We start from the raw sequence: 25041 nt of genomic DNA on the forward strand, positions 1-25041 counted from the left end.
CCTTGGGGACCCTGGACTTCTTTTCAACCTACCTAGGAATTGACTCTCTCACCTAACCCATTCATTGACTCTTGCCAGTGACCCGTGACCTGGGGCAGAAAAAGAACCAAGGACCAAGACCAGTCAGTCAGCTGAAGATGGCACAGCAGGGAGGTCAGGGGAGCTCAGGGACAGAAATTACCTGAAGCCAGAGCAGCTAGCCAGAGGAGGAAGGAGAACAGAGGCAGTGGCTGGGAGATATGGGGCTACAGTGAGATACAGCAGCCAGAGGACCCAGAGCGTCTCCCAGATCCTACCCAGGCCCAGGTCAGGTGTCCTTCCAAGGACACAGGCACATTCATATGCCTCGTGTCTCTGGAGACTGGGGTGTGTATCTATCCCTCTCCCCCAAAAGCATGATGCCAGGATGGGATAAGGGGGGTGTGTGCTCTCAGGGGACAGGAAAATGCAGACCTTTGCAGCCTGATGTCAGCCCTGGTCTGACCTCAGAGAACACAATGGCTTCATTCATGCATGGGACATGCAGGAGTAGGTGTGGGGTACAGGCTTCTTTTGGGGGTGATGAAAATGTAAAATTGACTGTGATGGTGGTTGCTATATACTAAAAACCACTGGACTGTACATGAATTGTATACTCCGAAAGGGTGAAATGCGGTTTATCAACTCAATCTTGATAAAGCCACTCACAGAGGTGCACAGTCGTACCCAGCAGAAGCCCAGGAACCCTCTGCATACCAGGACACACAAGGTCTCAGCTTGCTTCCTTCGCGCTCCGCTTTCACTTGAGGGCAGAGGACAGGCTGGGCAGCCCCCTCCCTCAGAAGCTTCCTCACCTACCCAGGAAGTCACAGGGAGTTTGGGTTAAAGCAAAGGGGACCACGTGTTTGGAAGTGCATTAAAACTGCAATGCCAGGTGGAGCGGGGATGGTCTGCACAGAGAGACGCAGGGCTCTGACAGCGACACGCAGGGGATGGAAAGCAGTGTCAGGGACCCATGGGGAAATCTGGGCAGCAGAGAGGGGCCAGGAGGGAGAGGATCGGGTGAAAGGCCTCCAGCCTTCCAGCCCCCACTCCCCAGCCTTTTGGATAAGACTTTCCTTCTGCAGTTTTAGATTAAAATAAAAAGACGCTGGGCAGAGGCAGATGGACCCCCAGCCCATTGAGGAACACACCTGGGGCAACCTGAGTGTGAGTGAGTTTTTGCGGGGGAGTGCTGGTAAAGTCAGTGTCCCTGCTGGAAGCAGAATCATGAGTCTTGGAGGGGCGCACTGAAACCCACCCTGGCTGTGAAAGTGGGGTCTGAACCTGGCAGTTCTGCTTGGAAATGGCCTGGCCTAGGAGCTGGAAGTTCATCCATATAAGTCATTCATGAAGTCAGGGTTTACTGAGTGCCTACTATATGCCAGGTGCAACCTGGGTGTCAGCTTGGAATCAGCCTGAGCTGGGATGCTAATGAGGCCATTTCCAACAAAAAGAACACTCACCTGTGTGGCAGACTCCAGGCCACATGCCAGCCTTCTGGCCATGTTTTTCCTGGTCCTGATATCATGCCCCAAGGGAGGGTCTAGGGCACTGACTTTGACCTTCTCAGGGTCACACAAGAGCAGGGATAGAGGGCAGAACATGAACACGGAGAGCATTGTGATTCCCGAAGGTGTATTAGGCCCTGTCCCAGGAGGCCAGAAGTGGGGAAGCAGCTCTCACTGCACAGCCTCTGCAAGCCCTGGCCCTTGAAAGGGTGCTTCACAAATGGGAAACTGAGGCACACACAGCAGATGGCCATGGGATTACCCTGACCAATTCTGGGGGCGGAGGGAAAAGGAGAAGCAGGCAGAATCCTGGGGCATGAGAGGAGCCCAAAGAGCTGCAGCTTCTTGTTGAGAAAGGACACTGAGGCCCCAGCAGGGGACTGCTGACCAGCAATCAGCCACAGGGCAGCTAAGGGAGTGGCCAGTCCAGTATTTCCAGGAAGCTGGGGCCAGGCCCCTTTCTGTTTCTAGCCTGCACTCATGGTTTCTCTGATGGGGGGACTGGGCACCTCAATAGCATATTCTGCCAGCAAGGCTATTTTTCACTAGTTTGCCAAAAATCTTCCCAACCCCCTAAGACTGAGAAACTAGGTTCACCACAGTGCATGGATATGACATGGTCCTGATTGCCCACCACTCATTAGTGGTTGACCGCAGTTTGCCTTGAAGCCTCTCATACTGTCTTCCGGCACTACTATGTAACATTCAGGAACTGATGCTTGCTCCTCCAACCTGACCACCAATAGTGTTCAAACAGGGGCTGCACTAGTGTGGCAGAATGGTGGCGAGGGAAGACTTGTGAATGGAGAGACCAGGCAGTTTCCTCCTCTGCATAATAGAGATGATGATCCAGAATCAACAGCCTGTGCAGCTATCTCACTCACACCTCTATGTAACCCCTGTGCTCAGAGTAGTATGCCTGTTGGCTGTCCAAAAATATGCGTTAACAGCTTGTTCATGGTTCCTTCTTTTTGGTTGGGGTAGGAGATAGGCCGAGAGAAGAATCCAGGTGAAACTCATTTCCTTTTGGTTCAGGGGCCTCTCTGAAGAGCCAAAGCAGATTAAATGAAAACGGAGATCCAGTTTCCAGGAGACAGAACTGGAGAGGCAGGCGATGCAGGTCTCATCCTCTGAACCACGGTAAGGTCAGCTTCACATTTCAGCCTGACGCCAGAGGTCCTAGGACTGCTCCTCCTTCCGACAGAGGCTTGAGCTTGCTGTCGGCCCTTGAGCCTGCTGTAGGCCCGGGGCTTGGCTCATACGGTGGGAGGGGAACTGCACAGTGCACGCCCTGGCCAGCCCAAGAAACCTGTGCACACTTGTGTCCCGGCCTGTGTCACTTCCTGCAGGCACCTGTGCAGGGAAGGGCGTCCCCACTCCCACCACCCCAGCCGCCGAGAGTCCCAAAGGCGTGGGTCTGGGGCCTGGAGAGACAGGCTGTCCCCTCTCTCCCTCCGGCAAAGGGCAGTGCCTGGAAGCCTGTCCCATGCCTGTCACGAGGAGACGCTGGCTTCCCAGACACCTGCGGGGACAAACGAAGTCCCTGCGAGAGCACGTGGATCCTGCATGCGGAAAGGGACCAGGCAGGGGGCTCTCGGCCAGGGACTGCTGGGCGCGGGTGGGCAAGGAAAGGGGAGGACTGGCCGAGACACCCGTGAGTCGCGACTACGCGACACAGCACTGGCTCCAGGGCCAGCCCTCACCCAGGCTCTCTCCCGAGGCCCCGGCCGCGCCCCTAACCCCGCCCCTAGCCCTGCCCCTAGGCTGCGCGGTCTCGCCGCCTGCCCCTCCGCCCGAAGCCGCGGCCCCGCCCCTCGGCCAGCGCAGCCCCGCCCCACTGGGTTGCTAGGGGAAGTGACGTCACAGCGCGATGGCGGCGGCTCCTTCTGACAGCTGAAGGGAGATTTAGGCCCGGGAGATCCGAGTCCATCCGCGGCGGGGAGAGGGCGAGCGGGGCCGGCGGGGGCCGGGACAGGGGCGGCGGCGCTCGAACTGTCCCATCCGCCCCGTATTGAGGCGCTGGGAGCGGCGGGGCTGCCGGAAAGCGATGGTGAAAGCGGGGCCGTGAGGGGGGCGGAGCCGGCAGCCGGACCCGCAGTAGCGGCAGCAGCGGCGCCGCCTCCCCGAGCTCAGACCCAGGAAGCGGCCGGGAGGGCAGGAGTAAACCGGTCCCGCCGCCGCCGTCATGGAGCTTAGAGTGGGGAACAGGTACCGGCTGGGCCGGAAGATCGGCAGCGGCTCCTTCGGAGACATCTATCTCGGTGAGGCGCCCCTCCCCCCGGCGCGGGCCACCCCAAACCGGCGTCCGCCGGCCCCGGTTCCGCTCCGGCCTCCGCCCCGGCGACCCCGCCCCCGACGACTCGAACCCCAGGCCCGACCCTCTTCGCCGCGGGCGGTGAGCCGGGTCCCCGCTGGTTCGGATCTCCCAGCTCCCCAGGCAGGAACTTCTGGCCTTTTTGACCCGCGCCCCTCCACCCCACCACCCCACTCCGAGGGCACCTGCTTAACCTGAGCTCGCGGCCCCTGAGCAGCGGCCGGGAGCCTCGGTTAGGCCCTCGCTGCCCGCTCTGCCTGCCCCGCCTGGTGTCCGCTCCCAGTGGCCCCCCCAGGCAGACAAAGGCCGTCGGTTAGTGCGGCTCCCACGTCCTACGCCCGTGCGGCGGGCACGAGAAGAGTCCGGGGCTGGCCGAGGCTTCCTCGGCGCTCCTCGTGACGGTGCAGCCTCAGCTGACCAGCCCCTCTGGTTCGGAGCCTGGGTCGTAGACCGCAGGTGGCGCACAGGGTCGCCAGGGGGCCAGTCGAGTGGTCGTAGAGAACATGTTGCGCATCCAAGTTCCGTACTAGGTACCTCGGCTTAAACGAGAATGACATTCAGGTGATTCTGGACAAAGTCAGCGTTAGGGTGTTGGCAGACTTAGAGGCAAATAAAGTGGCAAAGCTCTACTCATTAGCTTACTCTTTTGCTATGAAAATTCTTCCAGGTAGACGAGGGGAAAGATTAGAACGTTCCGGATGGCTTCAGATTTCCAGTGAAAGAAAGCGCATATACATGTGTGTAATAAAAGGTTGTCTTGAGTCTTACAGTTGAAAGTTTAAAAATACCTTATTGGGTTTTCCCAAAGGAATAATTGTATATAAGTTACTCCTACACCCACATTTGGGGACGTCCAGCCTGGCACGCGGTGCGTGTGCAGAGGGACTCTCATTGCGCAAGTTTGGGGGTAAACATGCTCTGTGCTTGCGCAGCCCGCTGGTGTTTTTGTTTGGCTGGTGTCAGGGAGGGTCAGGAATAGCTTCGTTTGTCAGTAATGCTTCTGGTTATGCCTTTCAGATGGTCCGTGTGCTCACTGCCCCATCCTTGGCTATAGTTCCCAAAAGCATGCGCAACCTCCTGGGCTGACAGTGTAAGAGGAATCAGCACTTAGGGGAGTTCCTAACTGTTTTTGGTACCCTTACCATACAGGGAAACCTGTCACATCCGTGTGTGCTTTACTGCCCTGCTGAGTAGAATACACTTTAGAGACACTTGGGTTTTGCTGTTTAAATATTTATGTCCGGTAGTCAGCAGTTGCCTTCTCAGCAGTGTTTTGGGAGGCAAAGTGCTGGGTAAATGCATGCTGTTTGCCTTATTTATAGAACAATAGATTTTGGCAAAAGTTTTAACCTAGGATCTAGGAGCCATACTGAAAAGCCAATCCATTAGCCACCTTTACACTGATAGGAAAAAGTCAGTGTTTTGAAACTTTGTGTTCTCTGGTCTGAAACCTTGCCAGACAGCTCTCTGCTTTCCAAAACTTTGTTCAGTCAGAGTGTGGAACACTGTCACCAGGTCATTCACAAAGAAGTTGAGAGTTTTGCAGGAGACCCTGTAGGCTTATTCACAAGTGTGTCCTTTGGGCCTCACCTTGTTCTGGGCACACCAGTGGTGCTTGATACAGATCATCATGCTGACTGGTTCCAGAGGGATCTGTCTTCAGTTTTCTCCTTCACATTTATCCTAAGATGGATTGACTGTGCGTGCCTCTTGAGCGCTCGTTATGAGTACCCACATGGCCCAGCCATTGGAGTACACTTAGAGTTACTTGTGTGCAGTTGGATACAACCAGTTATTTTCATCAGCCTTGGCTCTTGGCCCATGTAGTGGTGGCTTCAGGCTACATGCTACCTCACTGAGAAAAATGTGACATGGTCTTGTTAGATTGAGATGTGACTGGAAAAGTGGGTCAGAGGTGGTTCAGTCGCTAAGTCATGTCTGACTCTTTGTGACCCTGTGGATTGCAGCACCAGGCTCTCTGTCCTCGACTATATCCCAGAGTTTGCTCAGAATCATGTCCATTGGATTGGTGATGCCATCCAACCATCTTACCCTCTGCTGCACCCCGTTCTTTTGCCTTTAGTCTTTCCCAGCATCAGGGTGTTTTCCAGTGACGTGGGTCTTCACATCAGGTGGCCAAAGTATTGGAGCTTCAGCATCGGTCCTTCCAATGAATATTCAGGGTTGATTTCTTCTAGGATTGACTGGTTTAATCTCCTTGCAGTCCAAGGGACTCTCAAGAGTCTTCTCTAGCACCACCATTCGAAAGCATCAATTCTTCAGCTCTCAGTCTTTTCTATGGTCCAAGGACCATGGGATGTATTGAGTTCTCTGTACCACTGTTGTTTCTGGGTTTGTTTTTTTTTTTCCATTTTTTAGGCAATTAATTAGTCATTAGTTGAGGAATGAGGAATTTGGTTCTCATCTTAAAATTATGTCCCACAAATTATAGTATGATGACAATTAAAAGTTGTTCCAATTGCTGTCACTTTGCTATAGGTCAGATCACTCTGGACGACTCCTCCTCCACCTTGCTTTGAGTGTGGGGTTTGGGGTCTTGGACTTTGTAGCGCTTTCAGATGTTTGAAGCTGAGGGTTAAGAGCTGTCCTTCAGCTTGCTAAATGCCTTATGAACCAAGAAGGCCCAGAGCTGGCCTCCCTTCCCAGCAGCCTGCTGTGCTGACATGCGCACTCGGCACAGTGCCCTGCAGTTTGTTCCAGTCTTTCCCAAACTGTGAGCCCCCTGTTCTCTATTCTTGTCCATGTTTGGCTTGTAGAGGTGATTACAGTACCTTGGACCCACCCTGCTTTGTGATTGGTGGAATAGAGGAGGTTTTCTTCCTACCAGCTGTTGGCATTTGTACTTGATCCTGACAATCAGTTTGTCAGAGGATGGCCTCATCTGTCCAGTCTTCAACCCAGGTGGACTTTGCGGTTTGACTTTATCATATACACAGACACTTTGGGGGAGCTAAAGCTTAGTAACCTCTTCATACTTGGTTTTCATGTTTTTCCCTTCTCTGACTTTCATTTTTCTTCAGTGGGGTGTCTGGCACGCAGTAGAGGTTCCAAAATGGTGGCTGACTGGCCAGGAGAGGAAAGCTGTTGCCCGTATGCAGCTCTTGTAGTCATACGCCTGTGTCCTTTACGGTGGTGGCTTGAGTGTTTGTAGATACCAGGTCAGCTGCTTTGTCAGTGGTTGTCCTGCAAGAGTAACTTTTGACCTGCTGTTGAGAGGCCTCTCCCTATTTCTTAAGATAAGACAGCCATCAATGGGAGTTAACCTTTCTCTTCCAGGAAAGGGCCAAGCTTAGAGTTAAGTTCACTTCATTTATCCTCTGTCTTTGCTGTCAACTTGAGGAACATAATTTTGTTTTCCTAGGACCAGCATTAACCTGTGTCTAAACATAGACTAGTGAGAGGGAACTCTTGTCTGACCGGCAGTGGAACTGCGCAAAAGAGCTGAGGTTGTTGGGGGATAAAACATCTCACTATAAACAAACATTAAGAGTAATCATGAAGTGCCATTTGGTTTTGACTTGCTCTGAATCTAGAACCCAGAGCTCAGTAATACCTTTCAAATTTTTTTGTTCCCCATCTAGAAGTATTTATAAAAGTTACCTGTTGTGGAAGGACCAAGTTTTGTCATTTCCAGTTGTGGCAGATGAGCACTTTTGTTAAATAAGATTAAAATGTAGCAGTGTCATGTTGCCATCAGAGCTCTTGGGTGCTTCCTCACTATCCTGTATTTCCCCTTTGTGGATTCGTGGCAGTTTGAGGACAAGACGTGGGCCAGCACTGGCGGTAGAGCACAGCGGCTGCTGTCAGCCATGCGGGTTGGGACAGGACTGCAGGGCTCCAGGGTGGTGCACCTCAGTTTTGCTCAGGGGTCTCTCACATTTAGTTCCCATGGAACATACAGAACTTGAAGCTCTGCTTCTTCACCCAGCGGTGAAGACTTTTGAGAGGAGACAGGCTGGAGTGGGTGCTGCCCTCAAGTCTGTTTGGCAGAGAACCCATGTCCAGCCTTTCCTCTTTCAGTCATCAGACTCAGGGCACCCTTCACATCTGTGATGCTGTAGAGGGCTGACTCTGTTGCTGATATGATCGTGGAGAGGGTGGACTCTGTGTCCTGGTGTAATCCTAGGGCAGGCTGACTCTGTTTGCTGGTGTAATCATAGAGGAGGTGAGCTGTTTCCTGGTATAATCTTAGGTGAAGCTGACTCTTGCTCTGTGTGGTCTTGGGGGAGGCTGGCTTTGTTGCTGGTGTGATGTTAGGGGAGGCTGGAATTCAGTTGTGTTTCAGAGTTGCCTGTGGTCATTTGTCAGTATTGCAGGGTGACTCAGATGTTAGCTTTATCAACCATGATACAGTGGAGCTAGAAATGTTCTCAGCCTTCTTGAAGGTGTACGTTCAGTAGGTAGCCTGTGCAGGCTCAGGCTGTGTTGTCATTGAGATGCCTCTTGGCAAGGTTGACAGAACAGACACAGTTGAAAGAGCAAGAGTGCTATAGTCAGACTTTCTGATGCTCCTGCTTTAGGGGAGTAGCTGAGGCAGCTAGAAAGATGAGTCACCCGTTCCTCATGGGCTGGCAAGTTCAGTTCAGAGTTCCAGGTCCTCACAGGAACTCAGAGGTCATTTTCCATTTACACAGTACATTTTAAAATGACATCATTTCTCTTGTGATTATGTAAATTATCCCAATCTGAGGCAGGAAGCACAAAATGTATTAACTATCTTTCTTCGGAGTGCCTAGGAGTTTTTGTGGCATGTTAAATGGAGTTTTTCAATTCAAGGTGGTCACTTAACAGTGATCAAATGGTAGTTATTCCCATGGAACCCCAGCATTGGTGACCAGCTTTGTACCTAGGGCCACTAGAAATGGATACATTTCAAGCACCTGTCTGAGCAGACTAGAGGAGAAAGTTTCTCTCTCTTGGGCATTTACTGGGTTTGTGAATATCAAGCAGACAACTCGCCTGCAGGTCTTCACTGTTCTAGTGCTTGCTGACCTTACTCTGCCTTTTGTCCGGGAGTCTCAGTGTGCTTTGTAACCAGCAACCCATTCATCCCCACAACTCCAAGAAACAGACTCCTGGTCTCCCCTCTGAACTCAGATGAAGAGAGAAACTTGAGTTCCCAGGGACGGGCAACATTGCTTTGCCCAGCGTGGGTCTAGGTTTCGTCTGGGCTGCTGGAGCCAGTGTTAATTCCTTCACAAACAACCGTACTTCTGGGAAGAATTAAAGTGCTTTAACTTAGAACTGGTGAGGAAAGCAAGGGGAGACCTAGGTATGTGCTTTCTAAGACTGCTTTTCCTATTCTCTAGTGAATGTGCCTTGGGAGGGTGAGGGGGGTCTTGTAGCATAGCTTTGAGTCAGACTGGCACTCAGGAACATTTGTGTGATAAGCCTGCATGGGTAGTGGTTGTCACGTATGTAAGTCCACATTGTAGTAAAGAAGAGAATGGGATCGTGAGGTTAAACCTCTGATCTTCAGTCATGGGCTGGTGATCAGGAGGTGTGAGCAGATATGTTACTAGTTTTAGCACAAAATTGGCAAAAGATGAGTGACAAGTACGTATTGCATTGGTGTGATTAGGGCTTTGAGGACAAAACCCAGTCCTGATCCAGTGTCTGTAGGAGACACAGAGCAGTGTCCTGGTCCCTGGGAGGGAAGGGATGTGCTGGGTCTCCCTGGGCCTGACCTGTGTTGGGCAAATGATGGCTCCTGCCGTGTCGTGGGAACCAAGCTCCCTTGAGAACCACCCTGCTGTTTGTGGCTTGGTACTTGGGCTGCATAGACTGAGATGGGCTTAGACCATGTGGTTATTCAGTGGAAACCCAGCTTTCCCTCTGGAGAGAGGATTGTACACCCTTGAGGCCTATCAAGGAAGCATGGAGAAATGGGGTCGACGTGAAATGTGTTGCCCTGGGACTCCCTATGGTCTAGCCTAGGGTGGGTGAATGCAAGGCTGACCAGCAGGCTGGATGAGAAGGTTCAGACCAAGTAGGGGTCCTGTGGAGAGAACTGTACAGCCTGTCTCTGGGTCTCTGGTGATCAGCTGAGGACCATATGGAAGTGGTGATATAATGCTATGTAAGATTTTTCTATACATATTACATACTCCTGTTTTAAAAAGTGAAAATAAGGTTATTTTCCCACAAGGATTTATCTACTGCTGACACCATTTTGTAGTAGAAAGTGGAGTACATCCATCAGCTGGTTGTCCTCAGAAGATTCTCATAGGACTGGTTTCTCCAATGTGTTGTAACATCGGGTTAGGTGGGAGATACCAGATGATTAACATTTGTGTTTTTTTTTTTTTTTTTGCCAAGGTACGGACATTGCTGCAGGAGAAGAAGTTGCCATCAAGCTTGAATGTGTCAAAACCAAACACCCTCAGCTCCACATTGAGAGCAAAATCTACAAAATGATGCAGGGAGGAGGTAACGATTTTTACCTATTAAGAAAACCAAGGTGGTGTTTGATAAGGGAGATGGCAGATGTCATGAATCACAGTCTGGTTGATTTGGAAAGGGTGCAGGAACGTTCATACCCTTGACCCCATCCTGTGGCTTCCTTCAGATACTATCTGAGAGGCCTGCAAAGGGCCTCACTCGACCAACATCATTTAATGCTCTTTGCACGAATATTCCCTTTCTTAGGTTTTGTTATGTACTGGTGTCTTTGAACACGAGCTTATGTCAGCACTGACATGGAGCTTCCTGCCGATCCTCCTGTGCTGTCTCTGTCACGCTGGCAGCTTTGGGATGGTCCGCAGACTCTTCCTCCTGAGTGAGACCCCTTCCAGCTCAGTTACTGTCTCGCTTCTGTGAAACCTCTCCTTGGGCTTGAGGGTATCTGATGTCAGAGAGCACCCATCCTGATTTCAGAGTCCCCTTTAGAATTCTCTAGACTTTGAGGATGTTTGGCTAATAGAGCAGGAGGGGGTATTATTGGGGGTCTCAGTCCTGAAGACACTGCAGCATTTTGAAGGGTGTGCCTGTGCTGCTCCCCAGGGAGCTTGGAAAGCCTTGGCACAACCCTGAATGTCCTGAATTTCTCTGGGGACAGGGCTTTGTGTGTGAAGAATAGCTGTGTTATTCCCTTCAAGGCAGAAGCCCCCATGATACTTTCAGAGTTGGGGATGGGGGTAGGCTCCTAGGGCTTTGCCAAAGGAAAGCTTATCTTCAGAGTCTGTGTTGGCACTTTTGTCAAGTGGAAAGGGAGGACTGGTGAGGTGACTTCTTGGCATCTTTGCTTCACAAAGCAGTTTAATCTGTGCTACTACTACCAGAAACCAAATCTGTGCTGCTACTACCAGAAACCACCATATCTCTGTTGACGTAGCACAAGGTGTCTCTCTAGCAACATATACATCTTAAACAACATTCAGAGTCCTGTGAGATGATTGCAGAGGGGGTGTCCAGTGCCTCTTGTCCCTGGTATTAAGAGACCAGAAAAAACTGTAGGTTCTCGGATGGTACATAGACAGGAGACTCCCTGGCCCCTCCAGTGCCCAGGAGAAGTTGACAGAGGACCCTACCGGTGTGTCTACCCTCTGGAGGCCCTCAATGAGCTTCTCAAGCACCAGGTGTGGTCTACACAGCTTTTAAGGTGGTGCTGAATAGGAACAGGTGACTTGAGATATGGCCTTCATGGTGGAAGGAGCTTGGTGATGGGGATTGGATGAAACCTTCTGACTGAAAAGCCTGTGCATTTGAGGAGCAGCATCTCTGGGAACTCAGAAGCTGGGTGCCCAGGGACAGAGGGAAGGAGAACTGATGTCAGGGAGGAGCTATGGAGTAGATTAATCTATGGAGTAGATTAAGACTCAACAAAGGGAATTCCCTGGTGGTCCAGTGATTAGGACTCTGCTTTCTCCACTAAGGGCACAGGTTCAATCCCTGGTCAGAGAACTAAGATCCTGCCTCAACAGAAAAGAGTTTATTTGGGTTAGAACAGGGTCTCTCCTCCGAAGCGTTACTGTTTATAGTGGAAGCTGTCTCCTGCATGGAGGACAGAGAGCAGCATCCTAGGTACCAGTAGGCCCTCACCCCCTCCCCCAAGTTGGGGTGATCAGAAATGTCTGCAGATGCTGCTAAACGCCCCTGCGTGTACTTTCCGCTTAGACCCCCTATTTTAGAATGCAAAAGATCACTTACGTTAGTCTTCCCATGCCCTTCCCGTAGGATCATGGAAACCCACCAGAATTCTAGAAAAGATATTCTCCTGTCTGACCCTAGCCACACGTAGATCGGGTTTTACTCTTGCTTCAGATATACACTTGGTGAATTCTATCAAGATGTAAATGTTTGTTTTAGAAAACTGATTCTGTCTGGGAGCAGAGAGCTCCATGCTGGTACTGTTTTGTGAGCTTGTCCTAGCTGGGATGAAGCTGGGATGGCAAAGGAGATAGAGACCTCTGCCTGGAAACCTCATAGCTCTCCTGTTGGCCAGCCTTCTGTATCCATCTTAGGTGGTGCATCTCTGATACGGTTCTTTTTCTTCTTATGCTGAGCTCTGGGCTTCTTTGCAGACAATTGATAAATTGACAGCATCATAGGAGAAAACTTGTAGCCCAGGGCTTGCTTTGCCCTCTCTAGCTTGTAGTACAGTGTTGCCTGGGTTGCTGCCTGTTAACAGTGGCCTTGCAGTACTCCACTAGAGAGAGCTGCTGTGCTGGCTCACTCAGGCCACTTAGGGGAGGGGTTGGCATTTAAAAACAACAACAACATGTTTTGGGGTGTGGATGAGGTGGGTGAAAAGTTTCAGTTGTATGGTAGCATTTGGTAACCAGATTTACAGTGGTGATCATCTTTTATTAGTGTATACAAAGATGAAATTGTACACTTGAAACTAATATGTTTTACACCAATTTTACTTCAATAAAAGCAAAAGCAAAAAAAAGACACACTAGTGTCAGGTATTGTTGAAAGTGTTTTTACATGTGCTGGCACGTTCTCCACCACAGTCCTGTGCAGTAGGTATCATCACCCTCATATAATGAATGAAGAAACTGAGGCTGTTTCTAAAGAACACAGATTTGAACATGAACACTGTACCTCCCAGACCACTCCTACAGAGCAGCCCTCCATGAGGGTCAGCAATCAGGAACGAGCCCCAGATCTAGTTGGTGCAATAGATTAAAAAACTTGAAATAGCAGAAATAATTTTAATTATGTTGGTGAAGGACTTGGGTGGACACCCAGTTTTTATCAAAACAAAGTGGACTGCCAGGCAGAACCTAGAGGCTGACTGCACTTTCCAGTCCTAAGAACCCCACAAAGTATATTTAGACCACATTCTCCTTGGGAAACCTTCGAGTGGAGATCTTTTGTTTAGGTCAGAGCTACTTCTGGTCGAGGCTTGTGGCAGGTTGGGAGGAGAGGGTGGGCCCTTTGTATGAGAATTCAGGCCAGGGGTGAAGGGTGGGAGCTCTGCGCTGATGGTGGGTGAATGCCACCAGTGACTTGGCAGTAGAAACAGGTGGCCTCTCACCCAAGTTCACTCTCATTTTACATGCCTGGTCAGTTCCCACAGTATATTTAAGACAATTATGATCTTTTTTATTAGGAAAGGTTTTACAGTACCTAAGAACATGTAGAGCTCGTGGCTATTGGAATACTAAAATGAACCCCCAGAACTCCCATGTGCTTGAGAGAGAGAGCAGGAAGGCCTTTGGCACCTGTGTGCCCACTCCAGGACTTCTCTACAGCTGCCCAAAGCCTGTCTGCCCTTGCTTAGTTTGTTTCTTTTTTTTTTTTTCTCCATTATCCTGCAAGAAGTTAGTTTTTTAAAATCTAATGACATTGCCCAGAAACGTTTGGCCATTGTATTTACAGTTGTTTTAAGGTTGAATTGCCAAACACTTCATGAACAATTGTATTTGCATTAATACTGAGTCCCTATGTTTACATTGAAACTTTCCACAAATCCAGTGGAAAGCATTTACCTAGCGGTATCCCTCGTTTTTCATCCCCAGGCATGTATTTTGGTTATCTTTGGACTGAATGAGGGAAAAAGTATTAAGTGTCCAGACCTGCACATAACAGTCCAAGTGACCCATTTCCCGTGTTAAGGGTGAGTGAGCAGGGGCAGCTGAGTGTCCCTGGCGTGGCTGGTCACCTGGTGGCACTCCTGTGGCTGTGTCTCTCACCTGCGGCCTCACATGTCCTGCCCCAGCCCCAGGAGCGGCACTCTGGCATCCCAGGTGCGTTCCAGCTTTCTGGTCTCGCTGCATCACACCTCTGAGGTCATGGAGCAGCTGTCTGTGCACAGGGAGCGGGGTTATTCTTGTGAGTGGCTTTAGAGTTGATTGTTGCCTGGACCTCAGCGTTTAGTTTGCAAGACAGTCTGCTAAGGGTGAAGCAGGCTGCGTAGCATCTTCCTCTCTGGCCAGGGAACGGAGAAGAGGAGCACCCTGCTTCTACTGTGTCTTATCCTAGGGTGATAAGGTGTTGTTGGTGTCGCCAGTAAGAGATGGTGCTGCCAGTGAAACAGACCCTCAGAGCAGATGAGTGGCAGGTCCGTGCCCCACGCCTCCCTGGTTCACACGCTTCTGAACATGAGTAATACAGTCTTACTGTGTGTATTCTACAATTTTCCTCTTTGACCTGCTGTGTTCCTGAGGTTCTTCGACGTTGACACAGTTGTGGTTCGATGGATTTCGTTGCGGTTTATAGGCTCTTGTGTCTCCATAAACAGACCTCCCTGTGTTGAGGAGGAGCCCTGGCTGGCTTCTAGGGTTTTGCTCTTAAGCGTGGAGCCACAGTGACTCCCTTGCCCATACCCGCTGGTGCAGAGCCTATTGGTGGAAAGGCATTCTGTGAAGCAGGCAGGTGCTCGCCCTGTAGGGTGGCACCCCAGCCACAGGGATGTGTTCCCAGGTGGTTACCCACATTTGCCTTCACCTGGGCAGTCTCAGAGGGCCCCTATTAGATCCACATCATCTTCAACCTTGCCATTAATCATTTTTCTCCAGTGTGACTTGGCATGTCTCAGCTAGCAGAGAAGGGGGAAGTTTCAAAGAATAAGGATGGAGAAGAAAGAAAGAAAATTTACTTGTGCATGATCTGACTTCCTACGTAGGAAACGAGCAAGACAAGTTAGAGTGGTGAGCCAGACACTTCAGATCAAAGTATAAAATTAGTTCTCTTATTACACCAACAACAGTCAGATAGGAAATATAATTCTTTTTCCCCTCAATGCAAGCGAGTCTTTATTCTTTACATTTGACAGGGAAAAGAGCCAGCCCATGTGACAGGACATGGCGAGTGAGAAAGGAAGTGGGGGCACAGCAGAGTCAGCCACTGAGTCTTTGCTTTCCAGGGGTGACGTCCCTGCAGCCCCAAGGCTGAAGTCTCCTGTAGTTGGAGAGCAAGGGGAAGGGAAACCATGAGAGGACAAACTACTCCTTCCTCATAAATTCAAGATTTCAAACAAAGCTTTGGTGTCTAACAGAGAACACGGAGTTATATTTGTTTCCTGTTGAACAGTCATATTAAAAAGCAGAGACATTACTTTGCCAACAAAGGTCCATCTAGTCAAGGCTGTGGTTTTTTCAGTGGTCATGTATGGATGTGAGAGTTGGACTGTGAAGAAAGCTGAGCGCGGAAGAATTGATGCTTTTGAACTGTGGTGTTGGAGAAGATGCTTGAGAGTCCCTTGGACTGCAAGGAGATCCAACCAGTCCATTCTGAAGGAGATCAGCCCTGGGATTTCTTTGGAAAGAATGATGCTAAAGCTGAAGCTCCAGTACTTTGGCCACCTCATGCGAAGAGTTGACTCATTGGAAAAGACTCTGATGCTGGGAGGGATTGGGGGCAGGAGGAGAAAGGGACGACAGAGGATGAGATGGCTGGATGGCATCACAGACTCGATGGACGTGAGTCTGAGTGAACTCCGGGAGTTGGTGATGGACCGGGAGGCCTGGCGTGCTGCGATTCATGGGGTTGCAAAGAGTCGGACACGACTGAGCAACTGAACTGAACTGAACTGAGACAGTCATGTGGCCACTTGGATAGACGTTTCTTATACTTGCACAAAAGCTCTTGAGTGACCTTGAGATACATACATCTTCCCCTGAGTGGTCTCCCAACCTCACTTTCTACAAAGAAGCCCCCCCACCCACCTTGCTTCTCTCTTGCCTAGGATTTGAGATTAAAGTAGGTTTGATCCATGCAAATTCAGCAGTGCGTTTGTCATGAATCATGTCAAGTAACGGCCTTGACTTGGAGTTGGGAACAAGGAATGGAATATTTCTGGCTGCTTCAATACTTCTAGACAAACATTTTGAGTTGTGGAGATACCCCCACAGACTAAGGTACAGGTGTGTTGGTAAGGATGGAGAAGGGAGTAGGAGTCAAGTTTTTAGTACAGAAGATTTGGTCTGAAATGGGGGAAGGGAACATGAAAGAAGGTCTTAAGACCCGTTTTGAGATGGGGGGTGGGGCACCCCCAGATTTGTGTCTCAGATCCTTTGCCTGGTGCACAGCCTTTTATCTGGCTCTTTGAATACAGTAGGAAGCTTGCAAACAACAAAACCCCAGAAGAACATGGGAAAAGGCCACTGCCTTATATCTACACCAACTAAGCTACCTGGTGTTATTTCCAGATCAGTGACTCATGAACTCCTGTGAAGCCCCAGCAGAAAGTGAGTGGAGGGGCAGACACTGGGGCAACAGAGCCCAGCCTCAGACGCGCATCCCTCCGCGTGCTCCAGTGCAGCCACCCCGTTCCAGCACAGAGAGTCCCGGCTCGGGAACTGAGCCCTTTGCCTTCAGCTGCCACAATACTGACCACTGCTGCTGGGGGCAGGTTGCTGACGCCGGACACTAGGAAGAAGCCCTTGCCTGTGGTCTTGAGAAGCCAAGGCAAGAAAGCTCAGCGTTATTAAAGCCTAAGGATTTTGCTTCATCTTCACCTGGAAGCTCAAGCTGCGTATAGATAGAGGTACCCTTTGAACCCACTTTTTACAGACACACAGGAACCTTGATGAAGGCTCAGGGAGGTGAAGCAAGTCTTTGCCTGGGATCGGAGGTCCGAAACGGGAATCCCTCATCACACGTATAGACAGCCCTTACCCAACCATGGTTTCCTCTTGGTGCTGTCACCTGGTCCTGCTTCTCCTGACCTGTCTACACCACATTTCCTGCTCAAACTGATTTCCACATGGGGCAACAGTTAAAACCTTGTCTCCAGTGGAGCATTGATGGTAGAGAATGGACTGCTCGAGATTGAAATACACAATGGAGCATTTCTATGAAGGAAAAAGTTAAAATGCAGATGGTTCATTTGCACATAGCTAGTGCAGCTTGGCATCCTGAGAAGGTGGGCCCTGGGGAGCAGTAAACAAGTGGTGCTGGCTTCGGTGGAGGGAGAGGGCTAGCAGGTCTGCAGCTGTTGCCAGCCGTCTCTGCCTGTCCTCAGTCCCATGTCCTATCCCAAGAACAGGTCAGGAGGAGGCCGGCGGAGGAGGGCTGCCTCAGCCCTGAGAGGGGGGTTCCCAGAGAGCAGTGGCGTGTCCTGTGGTCTTGTGTTCAGCCTTCTCTGACGCAGGAAGTGTTATTACTACATAGCCTTCCACAGGAAAACACTTCCGTGTCTTGGCCACTTGCAAAAGCTGGAAATTTGGGAGTGGAGACCAAGAGGTATGCGGTTCTGGAGGTATGTCCCCCCCGCCTGCAAGTACTTGCCCAGAGCGTTCTTCCTCTGTCTTACCCCTCCCCTTGCCAAGAAGGAAGTGGGGGGATGCCATGAACCCTGCCTGAGATCCACGGCAGTGTCCCTACTCACCCTTTCCCTGCTTTTGCCACTGTGCTCCTCAAACCTTGGATTGCAAAAAGATAGCCCCGACCGTGGCTGCTTTCAGCCCCCTGGTGCCTCTCACTCCACCTACAGAACACCTACCAGGACTGGTGACTGGAGAGACTCCATTCACTTGGGGGACTTCTCAAAGGTCAGCTCCACTGCTTTGCCCTCCTTCAGGTTCCATAAGCCCTCTGTGTACAGCTCACTCTAGGGCTTAGAGACATCTATTTGGAGGTCAGGTATGACCCCAGGGGTCATGGATGGGAAGCTGAACCTGGCGCATAGTGACCCACTGGCACCTTGGCACAGCCACCTGCAGACATCTCATTGGACAAAGAACCTAGATCCCTGGTCAGGTGGCTGTTGGCCCCAGGGAAGTCCAGAGGCCAAAGTGTTGTTCTTATAATACTGTTTACAGTAGTGAAAGACAAACCATAAGGTACAGAGGAATAAACCCTAAGCCAGGTGTGACCTGTATGTAGAAAATGCATTGGGGGATACTGATGAGGACTCAAGCAAGCGGAGACATTCTGTTCACGGAGAGGACGACTCAGCAACATGTTGTGTCCCAGAGCTGCTCAGAGAGAGGGCTCAGGGGATTCTACTCACAGTCCAGCAGGGCCCTCCTCCCGCGGGACAGGCTGACAGATTTGAAGAGCAGTGAAGGGCCAGGTTGACCGAGACGTAAATGCCACACACTCAGCCGGCACCCAGATGGCAGCTTCTAGTATCACTCCCCACCAAGAGGAGCCCAGATTCCAGGGTGAGGCGGGAAGAGGGACGGTGAGTCTGAAGCAAGTGACTGAAAGGAAAGACATGCTTAGCCTCTAACAGGTACTCTGGCAGGAGTCCCGAGGACACAGGAACACGCTTGAAGTGGCTTCAATTAAAGCCCCATCATGAGTAACGGATTATAGTATGTGGAAGAGATTCTCAGCACTTCTATTCAACATAGTTCTTTTGGACAAAAAAAAGAAAAGTTATCCGAATTGGCAAGGAAGAGGTAAAATTGTCCTATGTGCAGGTAGGCGTGTAGAAAACCCTGTGTACCGGCTTCACACACAAACTACCAGAACTGACAATGGATTCATCAAGGCAGCAGGGCACAGGCGCAACAGAGAGGAGTCTGTGTCGTTTCTTTACACTAACAGTGGACTCACACAAAGGGAAGGTGAAAAGACAGTCTTTTAAGAATTATACCAAATAGTATAAAATACTTAGGAATAAGCCTAAGCGAGGAGGGTGAAAGACATATGCTGAGAACGACAGAACGTTGATAAAGGAAATTGAGGATGAGTTAAAGAAATGGAAAGATACACTGTGCTTTTGGATTGGAGGAATGAATAGCATTTAAATGGCCATGCTGCTTAAAGCAATCTACAGAGTGGATGTGACAGCTATCAAATTACCCATGACATGCTTCACAGAACCAGAACAAATAGTCCTAAAATTTATGTGATACATGGAAGAGGGGAGAATTCATGCATCCACAATACTCTGCACACCCACACACACAATCCTAAAATTTATATGATGCATGGAAGAGGGACGAGTTCATGAGTCCGCAGTGCTCTCCACACACACAATTCATGAGTCTACAGTGTGCTATACAGAGGCGCATGCACAAAGTTAAGCTCCACAGAGGGACAGAAGGAACAATCAAATGGAAACTCGCCACTTTGTGGACATTGTTTTGTTACTTGATAGGTTTAAAGGGTGATTGGATGGATACAAACATACCAGGTTGGTACAAAAGTAAATTACTGCCTACCCTGAATTTTAAATCACTTTAGGCTCAAAGACATCTTTATTGATCAAAACAGGAACCATTACAATGAACACATTGTTGCAAACAAGAAATAAGTTTGTTTATTCAAATCTGTAGCATAAAAATCTGTGCTTCAGGATTAGACCAACTTTTGGGAAGCGTTTTCTGCCTCTTGCTGGTTGCGGAAGCATTTTGCTTGCAAAAGAAGGTTGTTGAGATGCTTGAAGAAGTGGTAGTTGGTTGACAAGAGATCAGGTGAATATGGTGGATGAGGCAAAGCTTTGTAGCCCAGTTTGTTCAACTTTTGAAGAATTGGTTACACGAGGTACAGTTGGGTGTGTTGTGGAGAATTGGACCCATTGTGTTGCCCAACACAGCCATTGCAGTTTTCGGTGCATCTCATCGATTTGCTGAGCATACTTCTCAGATGTAATGGTTTCACTGGAATTCAGAAAGTTGTAGTGGATTAGACGGGCAGCAGACCACCAAACAGTGACCGTGACCTTGTTTTTGGTACAGTTTTGGCTTTGGGAAGAGCTCTGGAACTTCTGTTTCTTCTCAGTCCAGCCACTGAGCTAGTTGTTGCTGGTTGTGGTATAAAATCCACTTTGCATTGCATGTCATAATCTGATTGAGAATGGTTCATTGTTTTGTAGAATAAGAGAAGATGACACTTCAGAACAACAGTTTTTCAAAATTTTCGGTCAGCTCTTGAGGCACCTACTTAGCAAGCCTTTTCACCTTTCCTATTTGCTTCAAATGCCAAACAACCACAGAATGGTTGACATTGAGTTCTTTGGCAGTTTCTCGTGTACTCTTAAGAGGATCAGCTTTGATGATGTTCTGAGTTTGTCACTGTCAACTTCTGGTGGCCAGCCACTACGCTTATCTTCAAGGCTCTCGTCTCCTTTTGCAGAACTTCACATACATTCATTAGCAGTTCCTGGGTCAAATGTGATGACGTTGCAAGTTGTCTCTGCTGCTTTCCGACCTATTTTGTACTCAAATAAGATTGCTTGAATTTGCTTTTTGTCTAGCATCATTTCCATGGTCTAAAATAAATGTAAAATAAACAGGAAGTAATACATTAGCAAAAAAACATAAAGTGAGAAATGGACATTAAAATGATGCATAGCATAACCACATTGAAGAATGTATTCCATTATTAAACAGCAAAGTTCAGCAATGCAAAACCACAGTTACTTTTACACCAACCTGATACAAGTTCAAGTATTGACACTGCCCTCAAAGCTTCATCCACAGATTACTTTTTTTTCCCTCACAGATTCAGTTCAGTCGCTCAGTCGTGTCCAACTCTTTGCGACCCCATGAATCGCAACACGCCAGGCCTCCCTGTCCATCACCAACTCCCGGAGTTCACTCAAACTCATGTCCATCGAGTCCATGATGCCATCCAACCATCTCATCCTCTGTCATCCCCTTCTCCCGCCCCCAACCCCTCCCAGCATCATGGTCTTTTCCAATGAGTCAGCTCTGCATGAGGTGGCCAAAGTATTGGAGTTTCAGCTTCAGGATCAGTTGCAGATTATGTATTAATAATAAAAAGGGGAATTCCCTGGTGGTTCACTGGTTAAGACTCCGTGCTTTCACTGCCTAGGACCCAGGTCCAGAACCTGGTGAGGGAACTAAGATCCCACATGTCCTGCAGGCACAGCCAAAATAACTTACAGTAACAAAGAAAAAGTACTTTTTGTTGGAGAAATCTGGCAGATTTCCATCTGTCAGGTGATCAGAACCAGCAATTAGGCAAATCCAAAATTGAGGACCATTCAGAATTGACCTGAACTCTTCAAAAATTTCTCTTTGATAGAAGATTAAAAAACTGTTGTAGACTTAACCATGACGACTGCGTGGCAGTGCATGGTTCTAGATTGTGCCCTAGGCAGGGGGACTGCTGTGAAGGACATTACTGGGACAGGCAGGTGGACCAGTGTGGTGTGGACTGTGTCTGCGCTGTGTCACACGTGTCGCCTGCAGTGCCGTGCCGCCACACTCAGCTGCAGAAAGACCCTCGTGGGCACAGGATTCTGACCTCAGTGGAGGAGGTGTAATGGCCAGTGAGGGAGGCCTTGTGAACACACGTGGCTGAGGTTGCTGAAAGTCCTGCCTCCCCTCACCCCAAAATCCACTTCAGATGGCTCAGGTGACTTTAGCGTGAAGAGAAAACTAAAACATTCTGTTTTTTTTTTTTTTTTTTAATCAGTGTTATTGAGAGGAATCAAACTGCATGTGTTTTGAGTGTGGTGGTTTGAGAATTTTACCATGTCTGTCCTCTCAAGAAACCATTGCCATAATCAAGGTGACGAACATATCCGTTGCTCTTCAAAGCTTGTTGGGTCCTTTTGTGCTTCCTCTGCCCCTGCTTTTTGTCATCTGCTTCTGTTGCTATAGGTTGGTTTGCATTTTCTAGAGCTTCCTGTGCAACGAGTAGTACTGTGTGTACTTTCTTTTGAGAATTTATGTGTCAGTGGTTACTCCTTTTTATTGCTGAGAGTTATTCCCTTGGATTCCTAGTTTCTTTATCCCTGCACCTGTTCATGGGCACTTGGATTTGTTCCAGGTGTCAGGCACTCCAAACAAAGCTGCTGTGAACTTTCGTGTATATATGGACATTCATATCCTTTTCCTCCTGGGTAAGTGACTAGGAATGGAATGGCTGAACCAAAAGTAGTGAATGTTTTTTCTCTTTGAAGAAACTACCAGACCGCTTGTACTTATGTTCCCACCAGCAGCATACAAGGGCTTTGTTGGTTCATATCTTTCAAATAACTTGTTTGTTTCACCTAAGTTACTGAATGTATTGGCATAAAGCTGTTTATATTGCCCCATGTTTGTGCATGTTCAGTTGCTCAGTCATTCTGACTCTTTGTGACCCCACGGACTGTCGCCCCCCAGGCTCCTCTGTCCATGGGGTTTTCAAAACCCTAGCAAGAATTCTAGAGTGGGTTGCCATTTCCTATTCCAGGAGATCTTCCCAACCCAAGGATTGAACCCACGTCTCCTGTGTCTCCTGCATTGGCAGGTGGAATCTTTACCATTGAGCCACCTGGAAAGCCTGAATCTAGTGATGTTGCCTCTCATTCCTGTTTGTTTTGTTGTATTTGTTTTTCATTTTGTTGTGTTTTTGGTTGTGCCACGCAGCTTGTGAGATCTTAGGTCCCAGACCAGGAATAGAACCTGGCCCCCCAACAGTGAAAGCACGGAGTGCTAACCAGTGAACCTCCAGGGAATTCCCTCATTGTTGCTGTTGGTAATTCGTGTCTTCTCTGGTTTCCCCTGCAGTCTCATTAGAGGCTTATCAACAGTCTGCTCAAAGGACCAGCTTTAGTCTCAGTCATTTTCTCTTGTTTCCTAGTTTTCTGATTCATTCGTTTCTCCTGTGATCTTTTATTTCACTTCTGATTGCTTAGGGTTTAACTGTTTTCCTAAGATGGAAGCTGAGATCATTGATGTGTTTTCTATAGTATAGGCATTTAGTGGCTATAAAGTTTTCCCCCTACCATAGCAACATCTCAAATCCTGATGCGTTTTCTTTTTCCTGTAGTTCAAAATGTTAATTCCCCTTTTGATCCATAAATTATTTTGAACTGTATTATTTAGCTTCCAGATATTTGAGGATTTTTTCCCATAGAACTGTTATTTATTTCTAAATGAATTCCACTGTTTTCTGAGAAAATATGTTGTATAACTTGAATCTTTTTAACTTTATTGAAGCTTGTTTTCTGACAAGAATGTGATGTGTCTTGATAAATGCCCTGGGGGGAAAAAGCTTGTTCTGCTGCTGTGAGGGGTGATTGACGTCTCTAGTCAGGTTATGGATTTGTCTCTCTCCTTGCAGTATTGCTTCATGTATTCTGTTGTTAGCTGTGTGAACACTTGGAATATATGTTTTCTTGATTAGCTGTTGCCTTTATCACTGAGATGACTGGTAGTATCCCTGGACAGACTCTTCTGCACCAGTCTGCCACGGCTGATGCTGACACCGCCCTTCTCGTCTGATGCTGGTGTGGTGCACTGTCCTCCTTGTGGCCTCGTTGTACCTGAAGAGTGTTTGGTGTGGGTCCTTTCTTTTCCGTCTAGTCTGAGGAAGTGTGCCTTACCTGTGGGGTTTACATTCAGTGTGATTAATGACAGGATTGGCTTTGCTGTTATTTTTGTGTCATCTGGTCTTTGCTTCAGTTTCCTTCCTTTTTAACCTTTTTTTGAATTGTTTTTTATGTTTTTTTTTTTTAAACATTTCTAAATGATTTTTCTTGTGATGACCTCCTGTGTTGAATTTTTTCACTGTCTTTGTGGTGTTGCTCTGGTGGTTCAGTTAGGGTCTGTCATCTCCAGCAGGATGCAGAGGAACCTGACCTTGTGGACTACTGCCTTGCCTGCCTGTGTGATAGTGTCATGTGTTTTATTTACATGTTGTAAACGCTGCAGTGCGTTGTTATTTTTGTTTAAGCAGGCATGTCTTAATATTTTATTTTTTGCTGCTCTGGGTCTGCGTTGCTTTGCGTGGGCTTTCTCTAGTCGAGGTGAGCGGGAGCTGCTCTTGATTGCCATGCGTGGGCTTCTCACTGTGGTGCTTCTCTTGTCGTGGAGCACAGGCTCTAGGTATACAGGCGTCAGTAGCGGTTGCAGAATTTTCGGCTCAGTGGTTACGGCGTGTGGGTTCTAGGGCACTTTTGAGCTTCAGGAGTCATGGCATACAGGCTCAGTAGTTGCGACTCCGGGCCTTGGGGCATGGGCTCAGAGGTTGTGGCGCGCGGGCTTAGTTGCTGCATGGCAGGTGGAACCTTCCTGGAGCAGGGATAGAACCTGTGTCCCCTGCATCGGCAGGCAGGTTCTTAACCACTGTGCCACCAAGGAAGTCCCATAAACAGTCATACTTTTTAAATTTAAAAAATTTTTAATGTACTTTTGTTGTTTCCAGTGCTCTTCATTCCTTCTGTAGCCCCACACTTCCATGTGGCATCGTTTGCCTCCTGCCTGAAGGACATCCTATTAACATGTCACAGTGCTGGTGATTGATTCATCACCCTTTGTATATCTGAAAATATCTTCCTTTTGTCTCTGCTGAGGTTTTTTTTTGGCAGATTGTCAGTTCTTTTCTCAGTTCTTGGAAGATGTTCCTCCACTCTGCTTTTTTCTCTGGCTGCCTTCAAGGTGTTCTGTTTGTCACTAGTGAGCAGTTTGTCATGTATGTCAGTGTTGTGCTCTTTATGGTTCTTGTGCTCGGGGCCTGTTGGGCTTCTGTGTTCATGGTAGGCCACAAGCTTTTGTCACATTATGCCTTATAACCTATGGACTTTGTTAAGTTTGTTCTCATGTCATGTGTAAAATGTATTTTTAAAATATTTATTTGTAAAAGTGAAAAGTTGTCCTGTTGATATCAAAATCAAAAGTATTTAGCATCTTACAGTGCCAGAAAGGAATGCAGTGCTCAAAACAGCCTGCAGTGGTGGGGTATTAAAGGGCCCCAGGAGCTGCTCGCTGAGAAGCAGACAAGGCTGGGATGCTTGGAGCAACAGAATAAGTGATCCAGTGTTGGAGTACAGACCAAAATGTAACACAGACACTCGTGGGCTCATACTGATGGGAAAAA

The 25041-nt window shown here is 48.6% G+C and overlaps 1 protein-coding gene across 5 annotated transcripts in view; it reads left to right on the forward strand.

The window, feature by feature from the left end:
* The first annotated feature begins 3520 nt into the window (after positions 1–3520).
* The window catches only part of CSNK1D (casein kinase 1 delta), a 35525-nt gene continuing 14004 nt past the window's right edge, over positions 3521–25041 (forward strand). For all 5 annotated transcript variants that reach the window (XR_011145204.1, XR_011145203.1, XM_068978671.1 and 2 more), the window contains exons 1-2: positions 3521–3790; positions 10183–10293. Coding sequence is in view for 3 of the 5 variants with exons in the window: in XM_068978671.1 (XP_068834772.1) it covers positions 3715–3790; positions 10183–10293 (187 nt within the window). In the remaining 2 variants the exon portion in view is untranslated. The remainder of the gene's footprint in view (positions 3791–10182; positions 10294–25041) is intronic.

Source organism: Capricornis sumatraensis, chromosome 8 (assembly GCF_032405125.1).
Source record: "Capricornis sumatraensis isolate serow.1 chromosome 8, serow.2, whole genome shotgun sequence".
In the NCBI taxonomy this organism is placed as follows: Eukaryota; Metazoa; Chordata; class Mammalia; order Artiodactyla; family Bovidae; genus Capricornis; species Capricornis sumatraensis.